The sequence below is a fragment of the Tripterygium wilfordii genome, chromosome 10, assembly GCF_013401445.1.
Source record: "Tripterygium wilfordii isolate XIE 37 chromosome 10, ASM1340144v1, whole genome shotgun sequence".
Lineage (NCBI taxonomy): Eukaryota > Viridiplantae > Streptophyta > Magnoliopsida > Celastrales > Celastraceae > Tripterygium > Tripterygium wilfordii.
In genome coordinates, this window is record NC_052241.1 from 7861394 (window position 1) to 7887875 (window position 26482).

Below are 26482 nucleotides of genomic sequence, written 5' to 3' on the forward strand. Positions count from 1 at the left end.
ACCTGGGTTGTCAAGAACAAGATGGTGGGTCTTTTGAATTGATTGAGAATCTATACTGTTAACCTTTAGTTTAGTTTGTTTGTATTTATTGGTCTTTTAATCAATTTGGGCCTGACATAGAGTTTTTGTCTAATCTCAATGCTTGGCATAGAGTTTTTATCGATAAAAACTCTAGTTTTGTCTTATCTCAATGCCTGACATAGATTTTTGTGTGAGCTGTGAGGTTGAGTTGATTAGTTGTATATCACGTTTTGGTTTATCGTGTTCTGAAAACAACATATAGTCCTATGTATCCATTTTTAACGGTAACATTGAAGATAAGAACCCTAACATAGTTATTTGCTCCCAAATTTTTTTTTTTAAAAATTCAAAATAAAAGAAACTCCCTATCACCCTATTAAGGGTTAATATTTGATTTTTTGATACACACCTATCCCGATTAAGAACTCAATAAATACCCAAGTTCCCAACTTCTGTACATATAACAATGTCCCCAACTTCTGTAACCATCTTTCTCTCTTTGCTAGTTTTTTATCTCTTCTCCCCTTCATCGTTCACGTATGCCCGATATGATCCTACACCAAATGCCGAAAGAGTTATAAACTCGCTTAATTTATTTTCTGATCATGATGTCAATATCGTCAATGATGATTCCTCAAGTCTTTTGGAGAAGAGATTCAAGTTCCCTTCTCTTCCTTACTCCAAACCCAATATTGAAGATCTTGGACATCATGCTGGTTATTATCGCCTTCCAGGTACTATAGGTGCAAGGTAATTAAGAAAGTCTTATTTATTGTATGATAAATGAATGTTTTAGTTTCTTCAATTTATTTTATATATAAAAGATTAATCTAAATATTTCAAAATTTTCTCTATTTTTGAAGGATGTTCTACTTTTTCTTTGAATCAAGAAACAATGAGACTGACCCAGTAGTGTTATGGTTGAGTGGTGGACCTGGAGGCAGTACTAGTATTGCATTATTTTATGAAAATGGTCCATTTCATATCGCAGAAGACTCATCTCTCATATGGAATGATTATAGTTGGAATAAGGTACTGTGTTATGATATTATATCATTGATTTATGGATTAGAGTAACAACTATAATGATCATTGTCCTACCAAAATAAAACGATAAATTTTATATGATGACCACTGAATGTCTTAATGTAAATGTCAACCTCATGTTGTCACCAAAAAGTGGCCCAAGGTGGTGATGAGTTGCAAGTGTGCCAAGGCTTATAGTTTTCTACACTAATTTGAATAAAATGCACCGAATGTAAATAAGACTTCTATCTAGACGATTGAACGAACTAACTTGGAACCTCAATAGTTCTAGGTTCCCCAACTCCACTGTAGTGCGCTTTGTTGAGATTGGAATGAAAATGAATAGATAGACACCAAGAACAATTTCCACAACGATGGTTGGCATTGAAATTTGACAATGAATAAATACAAAGGAATTTGGAATAAACAACATGATATTTGCGCAAAATTGACAAGGATTTGGAAAGCAATTAGAATGCTAGAATGCTCGGAAGCTTGAAATTGTCTTTGGGCTTGAGTTTTTTGTCTGTCTGTCTGTCTGACTATTTGTGTGTGTGTCCCCTTTTTCTCTATCTGTCTATTAGCTTTTATACTTTCTCTCCTTTGCACGAAAATCTCCATGAAACCATGATCTTACTGCAGTTAACCTTGATTTGCTCCATGCTCTGTCAGTTTGAAATTAATACCACCTTCTCACAACAACTTTCCTCACTTCTCTCATATGCTGCCACCTGGACCACCTCCCTCTAACTGCCACAACCTTTTTCACTTTACACGGGCCACTTTCAACACACATCTTCTTGGACAGTTATACTCATCAATTGGGCCTCTTTTTATCAACAAAATGGGCTTATAGGCCGCAAGTATTTTGGACTCTAACAACTATAATAGGTTGTACATGCTACCTCTTGGACTTTATTATTGGACTGCACCGTGGGCTTTACATATGAACTAAACCCATTAGGCCCAACATATTTTTGGTGCCAACACCTCTACATGAGTTCAATAGAACGTTGATTTGTTTCCATCCATTTAGTGCTTAGTTGATGTTACATAGGTTGAACTTTGAGATTGGAACATAGTACTTGAACACCAAAAGGAGAATTAAGAGTGTCGATGAGGGTTTTTTTTGTTGGACCAAGACTTAGTGTCTAGTCAACATTGTGTTTTTGATGATTGTGTATGATTGTATACTAAAATGTGTGTGAGCATGCTTGACTTGAACATATCCTAAAATGCTAGAAAACATGCTTAAATGGTTATTTGGTTAATTGTTTAGTATCTTAATTGTGCATATACAAATGAAGGCTTATGCATATCTCTATGTGAATTTGGTATCTATATATTTTTTAGATAGTGCTGGAAATTAAGTTTTGAAAATAAATATACATGGACTAAGTTAGGGTATTAATCTTCTAATGATCATAATTTATCTTACTTAGGTCCAAATTACTTGAAACTTGAACCACATGCACATGAAGGTTTAATATATGTTCTAGGACTATAATCATGAGAAATTAAGTGCATCACATATATATTTGGTCATATGCTTAAATTCCGCCAAAACTAGGTTTTACCTAATTTTGTGCATATGTGTTCTTTGTGAACGTAGTGAACCAAATGAACTCCGATTTAAATGAAATTTCGTTTGCATCTTAGTTTCATCACTATGAACATATTTGACTTAGTAAAGTTCAAGAGAAAATGTCATTTACACTGAGTTTGCAAAATAACATTGAATTTACACTTAGAATTTATCGGTTTCACTATTAGTGACTTATTTGCTTGGTTGAGTGACCAAACGATTTCCAATTGTTATGAAATTTTATGTGGACATTCTAATATATATAAAATGATTTATCATGCAGTAATACGAATTTTCTGGGTTGTTTTTCTAATGTAATTAACCTATGCGCTCTATATGAAGCTCTTTGAGCTTACATGCAATTGGGGAGTTCTACCTCCTATTTCTTTGTAGGTTAATCATCATGAGGATGTTATATCACTCAGAATTCAGTTTGCTCAAGGGAATTGAAGTCCGGTTTTCAAGTATGAGCTTGGATCTCTAGAAAACCAAGAAAAACCTATGTTCATCAACCTTCCACTAAGGCATTTTGATTGATGATTGGAACTAGCCTTAGGGCTGTATAATATGGATATATTGGTGCTGCCAAATTCAGAGTTTGAAGTCAAGATTGGAGGGACATGTTTGGTCATGTGAAGGATCTCTTATCTTCATCAAACAAGATCTTGCACATGCTTCCTTTATTGAGGTCAATGATAAGATTTTTGTGAGAAGAAAATTGATGAAGCTAAAGGACAAATGCAATGGTTGAAATTTGTAAGAGATGAGAAAGTATATTTTGCAACTAGACAAGACTTAGATTATGAAGATATTCTTGAAGACTACAAGCTCCAACGGTACACTAATCTATGGCCGAGATTGAATTGTTTTGAATTATGAATGGATCAGATTACAACAAGACTTGAAGGGTTAAGATGACCATTTAAAAGGTGAATCCAATGGTTGTGCATAAGACCATATTCTTGCTTGCAATTTTTGACTTAAAAGAAGATCTTACTTGATTTTTGGAGTCAAAGATGGTTGCAAGTTGCTACACATTTTGTAGGAAATCATTGGAGATACCAAGGCCAAGATTTAGTGTAAGTTTGATCAAATGGTCAAAGATGACAAAATTGTTGGAGATACCAAGGTCAAGATTTGGTGCAAGTTTGATCAAATTGTCAAAGATGGCTGCAAGTGCACATGACAACTCAAATCTTGGAAAGCTAGACTTGGAAAATAATGCAAGTGCAACGGCTACATATTGTAAGGTCAAGATTTAATGATCTATTCATTCAATGGCCAAGATTTGCACATGTAATTGAAGGTCGAGATTTGAAGATAGAAAAAGATCCAATGGTGGAAATCACAAGAGCTTGGTAAATTATAAAGAGGGGTTCTTCCTCATTCCAACTTGGAGAAGCCAAAATTATATTGAAGAAATTCTTGCTCTCAAAGCTTTCAAGCTAGTTTGTGCCATTGAATCCAAGCTTCTACCCAAAGCCACTCTAAAGGCTTCCTCACTATTTTGCTTTTGCAAAGAGGGAGTGCTTCTCATTTGGCTTCTTATTTTCAGATTCGAAAATCCTCATTATTCTTCATTTTCTATCCAACCCGTGAGGTTATATTGTGATTCTTGAGTGTTCCTCAACCCTATTTGCTTAGTGCAAACCTTGAGTGAACTATTTATACCGAACACTTGTAAAAGTCCCTTCATTGGGCAAAAACCTTGTTGAGGTTGAGTTTAAGGGAGTGCTTGAAACCCTTGGTTGTAAAGTTTGAAGATTATCTTGAAATCTTCAGTTTTAAGGGTGACCTAAAAACCCTTGTGAGTTTTGTGGAGCTCTTGAGAAAACCACATCCTTAGTGGAGGTTGAAAAATCCTAGGTTGGTGAACCTAGGTAGTAGATGTAGGAGAAGAGTCTCCGAACTACTATAAATTGCTGTGTGGACTTTCTTGATTGCATTGCTTGCTTGTTGATTGATTAAGTGTTTTGATTGCAGAATTTTCTGAACCACTAGTCTGTCCGTGCACTGTTCACATAGCTAAACTTTGAATTTTAATCTGAATTTTTGATATAGTATTCATTAGGGTGTTGTGATACTGCATACCAAATTTCATTGAATTCTGACTTGATTTGCTAGGTGAAATTTGAGTTGTTAAATCTATGCGCAGTGTGTTGTTTAAAAAATCTGTTTTTGCAATTCCTTGATTATTTGATAATTGATCATTCACCATATTGTATCACATCTTGCATTGAAATGAATATTGATTAAGATAATCATTAGAGTCCAAATTTGTGTGCTAATTGTTAATTGACATTGATTTCCTTTTAAATTTTAAAAAGAGATTCCTATCGGAATTTGGGGACACAATTCACCCCCCCTCTTGTGTTAAGTACGATCCATCAATTGGTATCGGAGCCGGTTTGCTAAAACATAGGATTAACACCCTTATTAGCATTTTTATGACTTACACAAATTTGCATGTTGAGGCCGAAAGCCTTTCTATGGATATTCCACCTATCTTTGATGGTGACTATCCATTTTGGAAGAATAGAATGCGAATATTTATTAAATCTAGAGGCATAGACGTATGGAGGGTAGTAAAGGATGGTCCTCATTGTCCTAGTAGGAGTAGAGGAGATGAATGGACAAATAAGGACATTGAATTAATGTGCTTAAATGTTTATGCTATTAATCTCTTTCATATCTCTCTTAGTAGGTGGGGACTTGACCATATTTCCGGATATACAAATGCAAAGCAAGTTTGGGAAATGATGGAAAGAAAGTATGAAAGGTCAAATGGCGATGTGTGCCTAGTGACCAAAGTGGAGGAGATCTCTAGTGATAAAGAGGAAGAAATCAAGGCCAACCTTTGCTTGGTGGCAAAGGAAGAAGAGTTATCATCCATTCCGGATGATATGGTAAATGATTCTACACTACCCACTTATGATGAATTGAGTAATGTGTATGATGAATTATGTGATGCTCATAGTGACTTAATTTCTAAATACAAGCATGCTACAAAAGAAATATCTAGGCTTGTGAAAATTGAGAAATCACATGTGGATGAGATTAATGACTTGAATGATAAGTATGTTGATCTAAATGCAAAGCATGATAATATATATTTATCTCTTGATGCTTTGATGAAAGAAAATGAAAATCTTAGAAAGCAATTATCTATGCATGCTTCTAGTAGTAACATGGCAAATTGTAATACTTCAAAGATTCATGATTTGGATGCCTTGCGTGCTAGAGTGAATGAGTTAGAACAAGAGTTGAGAACATGGAATGAACATGAATGTATAATTTTGAACAACTCTACTTCTTTGCAACTTGAGCTTGATGATGTGAAAGAAAAGTATAGGATGTTAGAAATTCAATTTTCTAAATTCTCTATGAGTTCATCAAAGCTTGATGAGTTGCTTGCCTCTCAAAGACACTACCTTGATAAGAGTGGACTTGGATTTGATCCTACGAAACTCAAAGAAACCTTGAGTAGTGTTAGTACCATAGCCAAGCCTTCAAAAGGCAAGGCCAAGCTAGCTCATCCCATGGGTGAGACTAGTACCTCTAGGGAAACTCATCCTAGACTAAGGAGAGTTCACCTAAGGAGGTTGTGGGTGCCAAAGGGTTTGTGTGATATTGATGTGAAAGCATATGTGAAGAATTCTTTTAATATTAATGTATATGCAATTGTGGCCACTAACCCTAAAGGATCCAAGGTTTGGATACCTAAAACGTCTTGATCACACTTTATTTAGATGTGCTATCCATTGATACTAGACTTTATTGATTTGTTTCTCTTTAAAAAAAATAAAAAAAAAAAAAAAAAAAATTGAATGCTAGAATCTAAATGAAGGGGCTGCCCAAATATGATTTTTAATGATTGTCATTGAAAACGATTTTATTAGGTTATATGATGCTTGGTTGTTGTATGAGAGTTATGCATTTATACTATTTTTAATCTTTATTGAAAAAGATTGCAAATTAAGCATGAAATGCATGATATGTATGACAAAGGTTGAATATGAGAAAATCATTGAACAAATTATTTTTGTAATTTTTGTATGAAGAGAAAACCTAAAGTTATCCACTTTAGGAGTTTTAATTTAAAGATGCTACTTCTTGAATACAAAAGAAAATCTGGAGAATTTTGATGATAAAAGTGATATTTGTATGCTTCTTGATTACTTATCTCTTTCTAGTGCACACAATGCTTTTGATGCTAAGCCTAGAATGGTTAAGGAAAGTGTTTGTGTTAATTTTTATGATATATCCACACTTGAGGTCAATGTGCTTGTAGAGAAATAATTTTCAGATTTGAAGGACCTTGGACATCCCAAGGAGTTAATCTCAAATGGTACCCGTGGGGTACTTATCTTGGATGAGGATGCACCATTGGTAAAGAGCTCAAAAGAAGATGAAGATCTCAAATGATGAAGCAACACCAATTGGTGAGGAAAGTGTGCAACCCTTGGGGGAGCAACTCTAAATCAAGGAAAATATATTCAAAACATGGACAAGCACAAACACTCTAAGGAAGGAACAAATATTAAAGGAATATCATCAAGATGCTCAAACAAAAAGCTAGGAGGGTTTCGACGGTCATTTCTTAAACCTTTAAACTCCTTTGCATTATTTTTGTTAGATGCTTAACTTTAACTCAATTGCATTTGGAATGTTTGATTTTGGATGATATATGCTTTAGACATGATTAAATGATGATGATACGTGCATTAAGTTTGAATGAAGCATCATGGGTGCATATTTGCTTAATTGGTATCTCTTGTTGTTTTTCAATTCATTGGTATGCATGATTGAAGGGGGAGCATGCCCTAAGTCTAGAAATTCATGTTTTATCATTAATTGAAAAAGATAGAACGTATGTTAAGTTTTTTAAGTGAACTTGTTACATCTCTATAATTTGGAAGCAATATGTGGAATACATGACTTCTAGTGTGCTTTTATTACTATTCATGAACGCATGTATTTGGTTGGTGTCAACTCCTCTCCCTATTCCCTCTTGATTGACTACATTATAGGGAAGAGATAATGATTAGAAAAGATGCATTAAAATGACATATTCTAAATTGGTATACTTTCATGCGATATTTAGTATTTGAACTTTTATTGACGAAACATACTTATCTTGTATCAACCATGATGCATCCTTAAACTAGTACTTGAACTGATATATGAAATGGTTTATAGACCAAAGTTTAAGGGGGAGTGCATTTGGCATGTTTTGGTGAGAAGTATGTATGCTACTATACTTGAAGTGAGGGGGAGCTAATATGAACATTACTTTGTACTCGATCTATAGCTCACTTCATTTGCATGATTGAAAACAATTAAGAATTTGAGTATAAAATGAGAATTTCAATTAAACCTTAAGATCTTTTTGATAATTACAAAAAGGGGGGAGAAAGAATATAGTTTTTGGATAAAGATTGTAGTTCTTAAAAAAAAAAAAATGATACATCTTTAGAAAACTACATTGCACATTTTGGAATCATCAAAAAGGGGGAGATTGTTGGACCAAGACTTAGTGTCTAGTCAACATTGTGTTTTTGATGATTGTGTATGATTGTATACTAAAATGTGTGTGAGCATGCTTGACTTGAACATATCCTAAAATGCTAGAAAACATGCTTAAATGGTTATTTGGTTAATTGTTTAGTATCTTAATTGTGCATATACAAATGAAGGTTTATGCATATCTCTATGTGAATTTGGTATCTATATATTTTTGAGATAGTGCTGGAAATTAAGTTTTGAAAATAAATATACATGGACTAAGTTAGGGTATTAATCTTCTAATGATCATAATTTATCTTACTTAGGTCCAAATTACTTGAAACTTGAACCACATGCACATGAAGGTTTAATATATGTTCTAGGACTATAATCATGAGAAATTAAGTGCATCACATATATATTTGGTCATATGCTTAAATTCCGCCAAAACTAGGTTTTACCTAATTTTGTGCATATGTGTTCTTTGTGAACGTAGTGAACCAAATGAACTCCGATTTAAATGAAATTTCGTGTGCATCTTAGTTTCATCACTATGAACATATTTGACTTAGTAAAGTTCAAGAGAAAATGTCATTTACACTGAGTTTGCAAAATAACATTGAATTTACACTTAGAATTTATCGGTTTCACTATTAGTGACTTATTTGCTTGGTTGAGTGACCAAACGATTTCCAATTGTTATGAAATTTTATGTGGACATTCTAATATATATAAAATGATTTATCATGCAGTAATACGAATTTTCTGGGTTGTTTTTCTAATGTAATTAACCTATGCGCTCTATATGAAGCTCTTTGAGCTTACATGCAATTGGGGAGTTCTACCTCCTATTTCTTTGTAGGTTAATCATCATGAGGATGTTATATCACTCAGAATTCAGTTTGCTCAAGGGAATTGAAGTCCGGTTTTCAAGTATGAGCTTGGATCTCTAGAAAACCAAGAAAAACCTATGTTCATCAACCTTCCACTAAGGCATTTTGATTGATGATTGGAACTAGCCTTAGGGCTGTATAATATGGATATATTGGTGCTGCCAAATTCAGAGTTTGAAGTCAAGATTGGAGGGACATGTTTGGTCATGTGAAGGATCTCTTATCTTCATCAAACAAGATCTTGCACATGCTTCCTTTATTGAGGTCAATGATAAGATTTTTGTGAGAAGAAAATTGATGAAGCTAAAGGACAAATGCAATGGTTGAAATTTGTAAGAGATGAGAAAGTATATTTTGCAACTAGACAAGACTTAGATTATGAAGATATTCTTGAAGACTACAAGCTCCAACGGTACACTAATCTATGGCCGAGATTGAATTGTTTTGAATTATGAATGGATCAGATTACAACAAGACTTGAAGGGTTAAGATGACCATTTAAAAGGTGAATCCAATGGTTGTGCATAAGACCATATTCTTGCTTGCAATTTTTGACTTAAAAGAAGATCTTACTTGATTTTTGGAGTCAAAGATGGTTGCAAGTTGCTACACATTTTGTAGGAAATCATTGGAGATACCAAGGCCAAGATTTAGTGTAAGTTTGATCAAATGGTCAAAGATGACAAAATTGTTGGAGATACCAAGGTCAAGATTTGGTGCAAGTTTGATCAAATTGTCAAAGATGGCTGCAAGTGCACATGACAACTCAAATCTTGGAAAGCTAGACTTGGAAAATAATGCAAGTGCAACGGCTACATATTGTAAGGTCAAGATTTAATGATCTATTCATTCAATGGCCAAGATTTGCACATGTAATTGAAGGTCGAGATTTGAAGATAGAAAAAGATCCAATGGTGGAAATCACAAGAGCTTGGTAAATTATAAAGAGGGGTTCTTCCTCATTCCAACTTGGAGAAGCCAAAATTATATTGAAGAAATTCTTGCTCTCAAAGCTTTCAAGCTAGTTTGTGCCATTGAATCCAAGCTTCTACCCAAAGCCACTCTAAAGGCTTCCTCACTATTTTGCTTTTGCAAAGAGGGAGTGCTTCTCATTTGGCTTCTTATTTTCAGATTCGAAAATCCTCATTATTCTTCATTTTCTATCCAACCCGTGAGGTTATATTGTGATTCTTGAGTGTTCCTCAACCCTATTTGCTTAGTGCAAACCTTGAGTGAACTATTTATACCGAACACTTGTAAAAGTCCCTTCATTGGGCAAAAACCTTGTTGAGGTTGAGTTTAAGGGAGTGCTTGAAACCCTTGGTTGTAAAGTTTGAAGATTATCTTGAAATCTTCAGTTTTAAGGGTGACCTAAAAACCCTTGTGAGTTTTGTGGAGCTCTTGAGAAAACCACATCCTTAGTGGAGGTTGAAAAATCCTAGGTTGGTGAACCTAGGTAGTAGATGTAGGAGAAGAGTCTCCGAACTACTATAAATTGCTGTGTGGACTTTCTTGATTGCATTGCTTGCTTGTTGATTGATTAAGTGTTTTGATTGCAGAATTTTCTGAACCACTAGTCTGTCCGTGCACTGTTCACATAGCTAAACTTTGAATTTTAATCTGAATTTTTGATATAGTATTCATTAGGGTGTTGTGATACTGCATACCAAATTTCATTGAATTCTGACTTGATTTGCTAGGTGAAATTTGAGTTGTTAAATCTATGCGCAGTGTGTTGTTTAAAAAATCTGTTTTTGCAATTCCTTGATTATTTGATAATTGATCATTCACCATATTGTATCACATCTTGCATTGAAATGAATATTGATTAAGATAATCATTAGAGTCCAAATTTGTGTGCTAATTGTTAATTGACATTGATTTCCTTTTAAATTTTAAAAAGAGATTCCTATCGGAATTTGGGGACACAATTCACCCCCCCTCTTGTGTTAAGTACGATCCATCAATTGGTATCGGAGCCGGTTTGCTAAAACATAGGATTAACACCCTTATTAGCATTTTTATGACTTACACAAATTTGCATGTTGAGGCCGAAAGCCTTTCTATGGATATTCCACCTATCTTTGATGGTGACTATCCATTTTGGAAGAATAGAATGCGAATATTTATTAAATCTAGAGGCATAGACGTATGGAGAGTAGTAAAGGATGGTCCTCATTGTCCTAGTAGGAGTAGAGGAGATGAATGGACAAATAAGGACATTGAATTAATGTGCTTAAATGTTTATGCTATTAATCTCTTTCATATCTCTCTTAGTAGGTGGGGACTTGACCATATTTCCGGATATACAAATGCAAAGCAAGTTTGGGAAATGATGGAAAGAAAGTATGAAAGGTCAAATGGCGATGTGTGCCTAGTGACCAAAGTGGAGGAGATCTCTAGTGATAAAGAGGAAGAAATCAAGGCCAACCTTTGTTTGGTGGCAAAGGAAGAAGAGTTATCATCCATTCCGGATGATATGGTAAATGATTCTACACTACCCACTTATGATGAATTGAGTAATGTGTATGATGAATTATGTGATGCTCATAGTGACTTAATTTCTAAATACAAGCATGCTACAAAAGAAATATCTAGGCTTGTGAAAATTGAGAAATCACATGTGGATGAGATTAATGACTTGAATGATAAGTATGTTGATCTAAATGCAAAGCATGATAATATATATTTATCTCTTGATGCTTTGATGAAAGAAAATGAAAATCTTAGAAAGCAATTATCTATGCATGCTTCTAGTAGTAACATGGCAAATTGTAATACTTCAAAGATTCATGATTTGGATGCCTTGCGTGCTAGAGTGAATGAGTTAGAACAAGAGTTGAGAACATGGAATGAACATGAATGTATAATTTTGAACAACTCTACTTCTTTGCAACTTGAGCTTGATGATGTGAAAGAAAAGTATAGGATGTTAGAAATTCAATTTTCTAAATTCTCTATGAGTTCATCAAAGCTTGATGAGTTGCTTGCCTCTCAAAGACACTACCTTGATAAGAGTGGACTTGGATTTGATCCTACGAAACTCAAAGAAACCTTGAGTAGTGTTAGTACCATAGCCAAGCCTTCAAAAGGCAAGGCCAAGCTAGCTCATCCCATGGGTGAGACTAGTACCTCTAGGGAAACTCATCCTAGACTAAGGAGAGTTCACCTAAGGAGGTTGTGGGTGCCAAAGGGTTTGTGTGATATTGATGTGAAAGCATATGTGAAGAATTCTTTTAATATTAATGTATATGCAATTGTGGCCACTAACCCTAAAGGATCCAAGGTTTGGATACCTAAAACGTCTTGATCACACTTTATTTAGATGTGCTATCCATTGATACTAGACTTTATTGATTTGTTTCTCTTTAAAAAAAATAAAAAAAAAAAAAAAAAATTGAATGCTAGAATCTAAATGAAGGGGCTGCCCAAATATGATTTTTAATGATTGTCATTGAAAACGATTTTATTAGGTTATATGATGCTTGGTTGTTGTATGAGAGTTATGCATTTATACTATTTTTAATCTTTATTGAAAAAGATTGCAAATTAAGCATGAAATGCATGATATGTATGACAAAGGTTGAATATGAGAAAATCATTGAACAAATTATTTTTGTAATTTTTGTATGAAGAGAAAACCTAAAGTTATCCACTTTAGGAGTTTTAATTTAAAGATGCTACTTCTTGAATACAAAAGAAAATCTGGAGAATTTTGATGATAAAAGTGATATTTGTATGCTTCTTGATTACTTATCTCTTTCTAGTGCACACAATGCTTTTGATGCTAAGCCTAGAATGGTTAAGGAAAGTGTTTGTGTTAATTTTTATGATATATCCACACTTGAGGTCAATGTGCTTGTAGAGAAATAATTTTCAGATTTGAAGGACCTTGGACATCCCAAGGAGTTAATCTCAAATGGTACCCGTGGGGTACTTATCTTGGATGAGGATGCACCATTGGTAAAGAGCTCAAAAGAAGATGAAGATCTCAAATGATGAAGCAACACCAATTGGTGAGGAAAGTGTGCAACCCTTGGGGGAGCAACTCTAAATCAAGGAAAATATATTCAAAACATGGACAAGCACAAACACTCTAAGGAAGGAACAAATATTAAAGGAATATCATCAAGATGCTCAAACAAAAAGCTAGGAGGGTTTCGACGGTCATTTCTTAAACCTTTAAACTCCTTTGCATTATTTTTGTTAGATGCTTAACTTTAACTCAATTGCATTTGGAATGTTTGATTTTGGATGATATATGCTTTAGACATGATTAAATGATGATGATACGTGCATTAAGTTTGAATGAAGCATCATGGGTGCATATTTGCTTAATTGGTATCTCTTGTTGTTTTTCAATTCATTGGTATGCATGATTGAAGGGGGAGCATGCCCTAAGTCTAGAAATTCATGTTTTATCATTAATTGAAAAAGATAGAACGTATGTTAAGTTTTTTAAGTGAACTTGTTACATCTCTATAATTTGGAAGCAATATGTGGAATACATGACTTCTAGTGTGCTTTTATTACTATTCATGAACGCATGTATTTGGTTGGTGTCAACTCCTCTCCCTATTCCCTCTTGATTGACTACATTATAGGGAAGAGATAATGATTAGAAAAGATGCATTAAAATGACATATTCTAAATTGGTATACTTTCATGCGATATTTAGTATTTGAACTTTTATTGACGAAACATACTTATCTTGTATCAACCATGATGCATCCTTAAACTAGTACTTGAACTGATATATGAAATGGTTTATAGACCAAAGTTTAAGGGGGAGTGCATTTGGCATGTTTTGGTGAGAAGTATGTATGCTACTATACTTGAAGTGAGGGGGAGCTAATATGAACATTACTTTGTACTCGATCTATAGCTCACTTCATTTGCATGATTGAAAACAATTAAGAATTTGAGTATAAAATGAGAATTTCAATTAAACCTTAAGATCTTTTTGATAATTACAAAAAGGGGGGAGAAAGAATATAGTTTTTGGATAAAGATTGTAGTTCTTAAAAAAAAAAAATGATACATCTTTAGAAAACTACATTGCACATTTTGGAATCATCAAAAAGGGGGAGATTGTTGGACCAAGACTTAGTGTCTAGTCAACATTGTGTTTTTGATGATTGTGTATGATTGTATACTAAAATGTGTGTGAGCATGCTTGACTTGAACATATCCTAAAATGCTAGAAAACATGCTTAAATGGTTATTTGGTTAATTGTTTAGTATCTTAATTGTGCATATACAAATGAAGGCTTATGCATATCTCTATGTGAATTTGGTATCTATATATTTTTGAGATAGTGCTGGAAATTAAGTTTTGAAAATAAATATACATGGACTAAGTTAGGGTATTAATCTTCTAATGATCATAATTTATCTTACTTAGGTCCAAATTACTTGAAACTTGAACCACATGCACATGAAGGTTTAATATATGTTCTAGGACTATAATCATGAGAAATTAAGTGCATCACATATATATTTGGTCATATGCTTAAATTCCGCCAAAACTAGGTTTTACCTAATTTTGTGCATATGTGTTCTTTGTGAACGTAGTGAACCAAATGAACTCCGATTTAAATGAAATTTCGTGTGCATCTTAGTTTCATCACTATGAACATATTTGACTTAGTAAAGTTCAAGAGAAAATGTCATTTACACTGAGTTTGCAAAATAACATTGAATTTACACTTAGAATTTATCGGTTTCACTATTAGTGACTTATTTGCTTGGTTGAGTGACCAAACGATTTCCAATTGTTATGAAATTTTATGTGGACATTCTAATATATATAAAATGATTTATCATGCAGTAATACGAATTTTCTGGGTTGTTTTTCTAATGTAATTAACCTATGCGCTCTATATGAAGCTCTTTGAGCTTACATGCAATTGGGGAGTTCTACCTCCTATTTCTTTGTAGGTTAATCATCATGAGGATGTTATATCACTCAGAATTCAGTTTGCTCAAGGGAATTGAAGTCCGGTTTTCAAGTATGAGCTTGGATCTCTAGAAAACCAAGAAAAACCTATGTTCATCAACCTTCCACTAAGGCATTTTGATTGATGATTGGAACTAGCCTTAGGGCTGTATAATATGGATATATTGGTGCTGCCAAATTCAGAGTTTGAAGTCAAGATTGGAGGGACATGTTTGGTCATGTGAAGGATCTCTTATCTTCATCAAACAAGATCTTGCACATGCTTCCTTTATTGAGGTCAATGATAAGATTTTTGTGAGAAGAAAATTGATGAAGCTAAAGGACAAATGCAATGGTTGAAATTTGTAAGAGATGAGAAAGTATATTTTGCAACTAGACAAGACTTAGATTATGAAGATATTCTTGAAGACTACAAGCTCCAACGGTACACTAATCTATGGCCGAGATTGAATTGTTTTGAATTATGAATGGATCAGATTACAACAAGACTTGAAGGGTTAAGATGACCATTTAAAAGGTGAATCCAATGGTTGTGCATAAGACCATATTCTTGCTTGCAATTTTTGACTTAAAAGAAGATCTTACTTGATTTTTGGAGTCAAAGATGGTTGCAAGTTGCTACACATTTTGTAGGAAATCATTGGAGATACCAAGGCCAAGATTTAGTGTAAGTTTGATCAAATGGTCAAAGATGACAAAATTGTTGGAGATACCAAGGTCAAGATTTGGTGCAAGTTTGATCAAATTGTCAAAGATGGCTGCAAGTGCACATGACAACTCAAATCTTGGAAAGCTAGACTTGGAAAATAATGCAAGTGCAACGGCTACATATTGTAAGGTCAAGATTTAATGATCTATTCATTCAATGGCCAAGATTTGCACATGTAATTGAAGGTCGAGATTTGAAGATAGAAAAAGATCCAATGGTGGAAATCACAAGAGCTTGGTAAATTATAAAGAGGGGTTCTTCCTCATTCCAACTTGGAGAAGCCAAAATTATATTGAAGAAATTCTTGCTCTCAAAGCTTTCAAGCTAGTTTGTGCCATTGAATCCAAGCTTCTACCCAAAGCCACTCTAAAGGCTTCCTCACTATTTTGCTTTTGCAAAGAGGGAGTGCTTCTCATTTGGCTTCTTATTTTCAGATTCGAAAATCCTCATTATTCTTCATTTTCTATCCAACCCGTGAGGTTATATTGTGATTCTTGAGTGTTCCTCAACCCTATTTGCTTAGTGCAAACCTTGAGTGAACTATTTATACCGAACACTTGTAAAAGTCCCTTCATTGGGCAAAAACCTTGTTGAGGTTGAGTTTAAGGGAGTGCTTGAAACCCTTGGTTGTAAAGTTTGAAGATTATCTTGAAATCTTCAGTTTTAAGGGTGACCTAAAAACCCTTGTGAGTTTTGTGGAGCTCTTGAGAAAACCACATCCTTAGTGGAGGTTGAAAAATCCTAGGTTGGTGAACCTAGGTAGTAGATGTAGGAGAAGAGTCTCCGAACTACTATAAATTGCTGTGTGGACTTTCTTGATTGCATTGCTTGCTTGTTGATTGATTAAGTGTTTTGATTGCAGAATTTTCTGAACCACTAGTCTGTCCGTGCACTGTTCACATAGCTAAACTTTGAATTTTAATCTGAATTTTTGATATAGTATTCATTAGGGTGTTGTGATACTGCATACCAAATTTCATTGAATTCTGACTTGATTTGCTAGGTGAAATTTGAGTTGTTAAATCTATGCGCAGTGTGTTGTTTAAAAAATCTGTTTTTGCAATTCCTTGATTATTTGATAATTGATCATTCACCATATTGTATCACATCTTGCATTGAAATGAATATTGATTAAGATAATCATTAGAGTCCAAATTTGTGTGCTAATTGTTAATTGACATTGATTTCCTTTTAAATTTTAAAAAGAGATTCCTATCGGAATTTGGGGACACAATTCACCCCCCCTCTTGTGTTAAGTACGATCCATCAATTGGTATCGGAGCCGGTTTGCTAAAACATAGGATTAACACCCTTATTAGCATTTTTATGACTTACACAAATTTGCATGTTGAGGCCGAAAGCCTTTCTATGGATATTCCACCTATCTTTGATGGTGACTATCCATTTTGGAAGAATAGAATGCGAATATTTATTAAATCTAGAGGCATAGACGTATGGAGGGTAGTAAAGGATGGTCCTCATTGTCCTAGTAGGAGTAGAGGAGATGAATGGACAAATAAGGACATTGAATTAATGTGCTTAAATGTTTATGCTATTAATCTCTTTCATATCTCTCTTAGTAGGTGGGGACTTGACCATATTTCCGGATATACAAATGCAAAGCAAGTTTGGGAAATGATGGAAAGAAAGTATGAAAGGTCAAATGGCGATGTGTGCCTAGTGACCAAAGTGGAGGAGATCTCTAGTGATAAAGAGGAAGAAATCAAGGCCAACCTTTGCTTGGTGGCAAAGGAAGAAGAGTTATCATCCATTCCGGATGATATGGTAAATGATTCTACACTACCCACTTATGATGAATTGAGTAATGTGTATGATGAATTATGTGATGCTCATAGTGACTTAATTTCTAAATACAAGCATGCTACAAAAGAAATATCTAGGCTTGTGAAAATTGAGAAATCACATGTGGATGAGATTAATGACTTGAATGATAAGTATGTTGATCTAAATGCAAAGCATGATAATATATATTTATCTCTTGATGCTTTGATGAAAGAAAATGAAAATCTTAGAAAGCAATTATCTATGCATGCTTCTAGTAGTAACATGGCAAATTGTAATACTTCAAAGATTCATGATTTGGATGCCTTGCGTGCTAGAGTGAATGAGTTAGAACAAGAGTTGAGAACATGGAATGAACATGAATGTATAATTTTGAACAACTCTACTTCTTTGCAACTTGAGCTTGATGATGTGAAAGAAAAGTATAGGATGTTAGAAATTCAATTTTCTAAATTCTCTATGAGTTCATCAAAGCTTGATGAGTTGCTTGCCTCTCAAAGACACTACCTTGATAAGAGTGGACTTGGATTTGATCCTACGAAACTCAAAGAAACCTTGAGTAGTGTTAGTACCATAGCCAAGCCTTCAAAAGGCAAGGCCAAGCTAGCTCATCCCATGGGTGAGACTAGTACCTCTAGGGAAACTCATCCTAGACTAAGGAGAGTTCACCTAAGGAGGTTGTGGGTGCCAAAGGGTTTGTGTGATATTGATGTGAAAGCATATGTGAAGAATTCTTTTAATATTAATGTATATGCAATTGTGGCCACTAACCCTAAAGGATCCAAGGTTTGGATACCTAAAACGTCTTGATCACACTTTATTTAGATGTGCTATCCATTGATACTAGACTTTATTGATTTGTTTCTCTTTAAAAAAAATAAAAAAAAAAAAAAAAAAATTGAATGCTAGAATCTAAATGAAGGGGCTGCCCAAATATGATTTTTAATGATTGTCATTGAAAACGATTTTATTAGGTTATATGATGCTTGGTTGTTGTATGAGAGTTATGCATTTATACTATTTTTAATCTTTATTGAAAAAGATTGCAAATTAAGCATGAAATGCATGATATGTATGACAAAGGTTGAATATGAGAAAATCATTGAACAAATTATTTTTGTAATTTTTGTATGAAGAGAAAACCTAAAGTTATCCACTTTAGGAGTTTTAATTTAAAGATGCTACTTCTTGAATACAAAAGAAAATCTGGAGAATTTTGATGATAAAAGTGATATTTGTATGCTTCTTGATTACTTATCTCTTTCTAGTGCACACAATGCTTTTGATGCTAAGCCTAGAATGGTTAAGGAAAGTGTTTGTGTTAATTTTTATGATATATCCACACTTGAGGTCAATGTGCTTGTAGAGAAATAATTTTCAGATTTGAAGGACCTTGGACATCCCAAGGAGTTAATCTCAAATGGTACCCGTGGGGTACTTATCTTGGATGAGGATGCACCATTGGTAAAGAGCTCAAAAGAAGATGAAGATCTCAAATGATGAAGCAACACCAATTGGTGAGGAAAGTGTGCAACCCTTGGGGGAGCAACTCTAAATCAAGGAAAATATATTCAAAACATGGACAAGCACAAACACTCTAAGGAAGGAACAAATATTAAAGGAATATCATCAAGATGCTCAAACAAAAAGCTAGGAGGGTTTCGACGGTCATTTCTTAAACCTTTAAACTCCTTTGCATTATTTTTGTTAGATGCTTAACTTTAACTCAATTGCATTTGGAATGTTTGATTTTGGATGATATATGCTTTAGACATGATTAAATGATGATGATACGTGCATTAAGTTTGAATGAAGCATCATGGGTGCATATTTGCTTAATTGGTATCTCTTGTTGTTTTTCAATTCATTGGTATGCATGATTGAAGGGGGAGCATGCCCTAAGTCTAGAAATTCATGTTTTATCATTAATTGAAAAAGATAGAACGTATGTTAAGTTTTTTAAGTGAACTTGTTACATCTCTATAATTTGGAAGCAATATGTGGAATACATGACTTCTAGTGTGCTTTTATTACTATTCATGAACGCATGTATTTGGTTGGTGTCAACTCCTCTCCCTATTCCCTCTTGATTGACTACATTATAGGGAAGAGATAATGATTAGAAAAGATGCATTAAAATGACATATTCTAAATTGGTATACTTTCATGCGATATTTAGTATTTGAACTTTTATTGACGAAACATACTTATCTTGTATCAACCATGATGCATCCTTAAACTAGTACTTGAACTGATATATGAAATGGTTTATAGACCAAAGTTTAAGGGGGAGTGCATTTGGCATGTTTTGGTGAGAAGTATGTATGCTACTATACTTGAAGTGAGGGGGAGCTAATATGAACATTACTTTGTACTCGATCTATAGCTCACTTCATTTGCATGATTGAAAACAATTAAGAATTTGAGTATAAAATGAGAATTTCAATTAAACCTTAAGATCTTTTTGATAATTACAAAAAGGGGGGAGAAAGAATATAGTTTTTGGATAAAGATTGTAGTTCTTAAAAAAAAAAAAATGATACATCTTTAGAAAACTACATTGCACATTTTGGAATCATCAAAAAGGGGGAGATTGTTGGACCAAGACTTAGTGTCTAGTCAACATTGTGTTTTTGATGATTGTGTATGATTGTATACTAAAATGTGTGTGAGCATGCTTGACTTGAACATATCCTAAAATGCTAGAAAACATGCTTAAATGGTTATTTGGTTAATTGTTTAGTATCTTAATTGTGCATATACAAATGAAGGTTTATGCATATCTCTATGTGAATTTGGTATCTATATATTTTTGAGATAGTGCTGGAAATTAAGTTTTGAAAATAAATATACATGGACTAAGTTAGGGTATTAATCTTCTAATGATCATAATTTATCTTACTTAGGTCCAAATTACTTGAAACTTGAACCACATGCACATGAAGGTTTAATATATGTTCTAGGACTATAATCATGAGAAATTAAGTGCATCACATATATATTTGGTCATATGCTTAAATTCCGCCAAAACTAGGTTTTACCTAATTTTGTGCATATGTGTTCTTTGTGAACGTAGTGAACCAAATGAACTCCGATTTAAATGAAATTTCGTGTGCATCTTAGTTTCATCACTATGAACATATTTGACTTAGTAAAGTTCAAGAGAAAATGTCATTTACACTGAGTTTGCAAAATAACATTGAATTTACACTTAGAATTTATCGGTTTCACTATTAGTGACTTATTTGCTTGGTTGAGTGACCAAACGATTTCCAATTGTTATGAAATTTTATGTGGACATTCTAATATATATAAAATGATTTATCATGCAGTAATACGAATTTTCTGGGTTGTTTTTCTAATGTAATTAACCTATGCGCTCTATATGAAGCTCTTTGAGCTTACATGCAATTGGGGAGTTCTACCTCCTATTTCTTTGTAGGTTAATCATCATGAGGATGTTATATCACTCAGAATTCAGTTTGCTCAAGGGAATTGAAGTCCGGTTTTCAAGTATGAGCTTGGATCTCTAGAAAACCAAGAAAAACCTATGTTCATCAACCTTCCACTAAGGCATTTTGATTGATGATTGGAACTAGCCTTAGGGCTGTATAATATGGATATATTGGTGCTGCCAAATTCAGAGTTTGAAGTCAAGATTGGAGGGACATGTTTGGTCATGTGAAGGATCTCTTATCTTCATCAAACAAGATCTTGCACATGCTTCCTTTATTGAGGTCAATGATAAGATTTTTGTGAGAAGAAAATTGATGAAGCTAAAGGACAAATGCAATGGTTGAAATTTGTAAGAGATGAGAAAGTATATTTTGCAACTAGACAAGACTTAGATTATGAAGATATTCTTGAAGACTACAAGCTCCAACGGTACACTAATCTATGGCCGAGATTGAATTGTTTTGAATTATGAATGGATCAGATTACAACAAGACTTGAAGGGTTAAGATGACCATTTAAAAGGTGAATCCAATGGTTGTGCATAAGACCATATTCTTGCTTGCAATTTTTGACTTAAAAGAAGATCTTACTTGATTTTTGGAGTCAAAGATGGTTGCAAGTTGCTACACATTTTGTAGGAAATCATTGGAGATACCAAGGCCAAGATTTAGTGTAAGTTTGATCAAATGGTCAAAGATGACAAAATTGTTGGAGATACCAAGGTCAAGATTTGGTGCAAGTTTGATCAAATTGTCAAAGATGGCTGCAAGTGCACATGACAACTCAAATCTTGGAAAGCTAGACTTGGAAAATAATGCAAGTGCAACGGCTACATATTGTAAGGTCAAGATTTAATGATCTATTCATTCAATGGCCAAGATTTGCACATGTAATTGAAGGTCGAGATTTGAAGATAGAAAAAGATCCAATGGTGGAAATCACAAGAGCTTGGTAAATTATAAAGAGGGGTTCTTCCTCATTCCAACTTGGAGAAGCCAAAATTATATTGAAGAAATTCTTGCTCTCAAAGCTTTCAAGCTAGTTTGTGCCATTGAATCCAAGCTTCTACCCAAAGCCACTCTAAAGGCTTCCTCACTATTTTGCTTTTGCAAAGAGGGAGTGCTTCTCATTTGGCTTCTTATTTTCAGATTCGAAAATCCTCATTATTCTTCATTTTCTATCCAACCCGTGAGGTTATATTGTGATTCTTGAGTGTTCCTCAACCCTATTTGCCTAGTGCAAACCTTGAGTGAACTATTTATACCGAACACTTGTAAAAGTCCCTTCATTGGGCAAAAACCTTGTTGAGGTTGAGTTTAAGGGAGTGCTTGAAACCCTTGGTTGTAAAGTTTGAAGATTATCTTGAAATCTTCAGTTTTAAGGGTGACCTAAAAACCCTTGTGAGTTTTGTGGAGCTCTTGAGAAAACCACATCCTTAGTGGAGGTTGAAAAATCCTAGGTTGGTGAACCTAGGTAGTAGATGTAGGAGAAGAGTCTCCGAACTACTATAAATTGCTGTGTGGACTTTCTTGATTGCATTGCTTGCTTGTTGATTGATTAAGTGTTTTGATTGCAGAATTTTCTGAACCACTAGTCTGTCCGTGCACTGTTCACATAGCTAAACTTTGAATTTTAATCTGAATTTTTGATATAGTATTCATTAGGGTGTTGTGATACTGCATACCAAATTTCATTGAATTCTGACTTGATTTGCTAGGTGAAATTTGAGTTGTTAAATCTATGCGCAGTGTGTTGTTTAAAAAATCTGTTTTTGCAATTCCTTGATTATTTGATAATTGATCATTCACCATATTGTATCACATCTTGCATTGAAATGAATATTGATTAAGATAATCATTAGAGTCCAAATTTGTGTGCTAATTGTTAATTGACATTGATTTCCTTTTAAATTTTAAAAAGAGATTCCTATCGGAATTTGGGGACACAATTCACCCCCCCTCTTGTGTTAAGTACGATCCATCATTTTTTACAAGAGATAACATATAAATGAAAACGTACTGATTTGGTGTATTCTCTAAAAATATTTCATGAAATAACTTTATCATAAATTTTTATAGGTTTTAATTTTTACTAGTGTAATACCCAACACGAGTGGCAGGGCCACAAGTCTCTGTAATGCAAGTTTGGTGGTATTTGCCGAGTCACTGAGTGGCAAAGGGGTTGTCTCTTGTCCCACATCGCCCAGACAAAGATGTGAAATATATTATATAATAGGTCAAACTTCCTAACTAGTAACAAACACTTTTCCTAGGCTCAAACTAGTATATATGGATTGGTGTTGGACATGGGAAGACAAAGTCGTGTGGACGAATATGGACTTGCCTAAAGCGAACAAAATATTACTAGTGCAGAGGGGGAGGTGTTACAGATGGTATCGGAGCTGAGGCCACAGGGTTTAACGTGTGGGCACTCACAGACATCTATTAGCATGTGGACCAGACAGGGACGTGAGCCCTTAAGGGGGAGTCTGTAACACTGAGCTTGAGTGGGCAGGGACATAAGCCTCTACAGTGCAAACTTAGTGGTGCTTGGCGAGCTACTAAATGGTGAAATAGGTTAATTCTCTTGTCCCACATCGTCTTGGAGAAGATGTGAAATACAATATATAATGGGCCAAACTTCCTATCTACTAACAAGTAATTTTCCTGGGCTCAAACTAGTTTGAACTGGTGTTGGGATTGGGAGACAAAATCGTGTGGGCCAGTATGGACTGAGATCAAAGTGAACAAAGTGTTACTAGTGCAGAGGGGTGGGCTCACAACTAGATATGAGTTTTTCCAACCTAGCCATCAACCAAACCTCCTATGCAATAAAAAATAAACATCATCAAAGCAGTCTCTTTAAAGAATAATTTAATATAATTTTCTCTTTCAAATACAGGTCTCAAACATTATATTTGTTGACCAACCTATCGGAACTGGTTTTAGTTATTCAATTGATGATACGGATATAAGACGCAATCTAGTTGATGTCACCAAGGATTTGTATAACTTCTTGCAGGTTCATATATTCTCTCATTTTATCTATATACGAATATTGAATTACATTTTTTCTTATTGTTTTATTTTTATTCCTAAATATTGACAGGCCTTTTTTAACGAACATCCTAAACTTGTTCAAAATGATTTTTTCATAACTGGACAATCTTTTGCTGGACACTATGCTCCAGTTTTGGCATCTCATATCCATCAAGAAAATAAAGCCAACCCAAAAATTCATATAAAACTTAAGGTATCTTTTTGCCTCAATCCATAATCTTCAATATTAAACTTGATTTGAGTTTGACTTATATCACTTTACAGGGAGTTGCCATTGGTAATGGACTTACAAATCCTAGACTCCAATATGAAATATTACCATATTACGCTCGACGTTGTAAGTTAATAGAAGAAGAAGATTATTTGCATATAAAGAACACGATGCTTCCAAAATGTATGAAAGCTACTGAAGATTGTGGTGAATACTACCCTCTAACTTCTATTTACGTTTCTTATTTATTTGTATATGCATTTTATCATATTATATTGTATGAATCAGGATGTTTATTTTCTTTTCGATAAACAATATAGTTTTTGACAGAAAACTCATTATTCGATGAACTAATTATCTTCTATAAAAAGTAAATTCTCATACTGAACTTGAGTAGAAGTTTTTCTTCTTTTGGTTTTTTCATCAGACATGGGTAATGAAACTGATTGCCTCATTGCATTTGATAGTTGTGATGGTATGTTTGGCGAAATCCACAGAAGAACCCAAAATATAAATGTAAGTAATCATTAGACTTTTGTGTCTACCTATACATATATTTTTCTAAGGATAAATTGCAAGATGTTAACATTAATGTCCCTTGTGATACAGTATTATGATTATAGAAAGCCACGTATTGGCCACTTGAACTATGACTTCTCTCGCTTGGAGAATTTTATGAATAATCAAGAAGTAAAGGAAGCTCTAGGTGTACCAGACATACCATTTGTTACATTAAGCTCTAAGGTATATGAGGCAATGGAGGGAGAATATATGAAAAATTCTGATACAGGAATTCCAGCTCTACTTGCAGATGGAATTAAAGTCCTTATCTATGTGGGAGAATTTGATCTCGTATGCAACTATGTTGGTAAGCCTCACCTTGGTCTATTTTGTAAATTTTCATGTGTTTATGATTTTTATATTTTTATATTCCTGGCAACGTCTTAAAACCCGAGCTCGGTTGGCCGGTAAAATCAGTTAAACCGGGTTACCAAATGTAGTTCGGTTACAATTCCAATCCAATCCCTTTGATCCTCCTTAACCCGGATTAACCCACTAAACTAGACGATCCAGAAGGGTCTCGATTATAAATTTCTCAAATTACCAATTTTATTCATTAATTAATGCAATATTAATTCTTAGTTAATAAAATATTTTCATAATAAATACACTATCAATATAAACATGACTTATACTTAGTATATTTAATTAAATTGATAAGTAAATGTATCTAAATTTGAAATTATCAAATACGGTATACATGGTAAAATGCCTATTATCATATTAATTACCAAATGGCATTAAAATTTTAACTTCCATAAGCCAGTCAAATAGGAATTAACTTCGCAAAACAAAAGTTTTGTATATAAATGAATTTTAGAATAATTATAAATCGAAATATTAATTAGCAAATTAACTTAAATAAATCACGCAAATTAATGCATCCAACCGGGTCAGAACATGTCCCAAGTTTTCAAACACTAATTCTTAGTATTTATATTTGAAAAGGAAATTTTAAACGGGTCACTGAAATGGCATGGCATGGTAAGGAAGAATTTCTTAAACCTCAAAGTCTTGTGTCATTTTATGTTGATGGTATCGAAATGGGAGCGTTGAGAAGCCATGGACCTTTATCGTTTCTCCAGGTTTGTAAAATTTTTTTGTATATATAATTTAATATATATGTGTTTAATATATAATTTAATATGTCTGGTTACTCTCAATATACATTTGGTTTATGATGCTGGTCATATGGTTCCAATGGATCAACCAAAAACTGCCTTACACATGATTCAAAGATGGATGCAAGAAGCATAGAGTATTTTCTACGATATGGTGTGTTGTATATTGGCTTCCATACATTTTAGTTTAGACGATAAGCGTATGTGACATGATTGAAGCCTTCGAAACCGCCATGTAGAATTAGTGTGAGGATCCAATAACTTGAATCGAGCCATAAGTGTTATGGAAATTTGAAATTTTACTATTGAAACTATCTTGTCTTTCTAAGTCAAGAATGATATATATTCTACAAGCATTTCCTAATTATTATAATTTTGGAAAGACTTTGGTTTCTAATTGCTTTAAGGTAAGAAACCTTCTTCAAGAGACATTCTTAGTGATCGTCATTACCATTAAAAAAATGGCAAAAGGCAAATGTCATTGAACTCCCAATTTCAATTATGGAAGAGACTAAAGAATTCTCTACTTTGTTGAACCATTCTGGTATGACAAACTTGACGAATCTTCTAGAC

At 33.8% G+C, this 26482-nt stretch overlaps 1 protein-coding gene across 1 annotated transcript; it reads left to right on the plus strand.

Annotated features, from left to right (window-relative positions):
- The first annotated feature begins 487 nt into the window (after positions 1–487).
- Positions 488–26045, plus strand: LOC120007336 (serine carboxypeptidase-like 47). The gene is made up of 9 exons (XM_038857534.1): positions 488–771; positions 885–1053; positions 23859–23978; positions 24066–24209; positions 24281–24410; positions 24655–24743; positions 24837–25095; positions 25737–25872; positions 25961–26045. Exons 1-9 carry the CDS (start codon positions 488–490, stop codon positions 26043–26045), a joined length of 1416 nt encoding a protein of 471 aa, XP_038713462.1.
- The last annotated feature ends 437 nt before the right edge of the window (positions 26046–26482 follow it).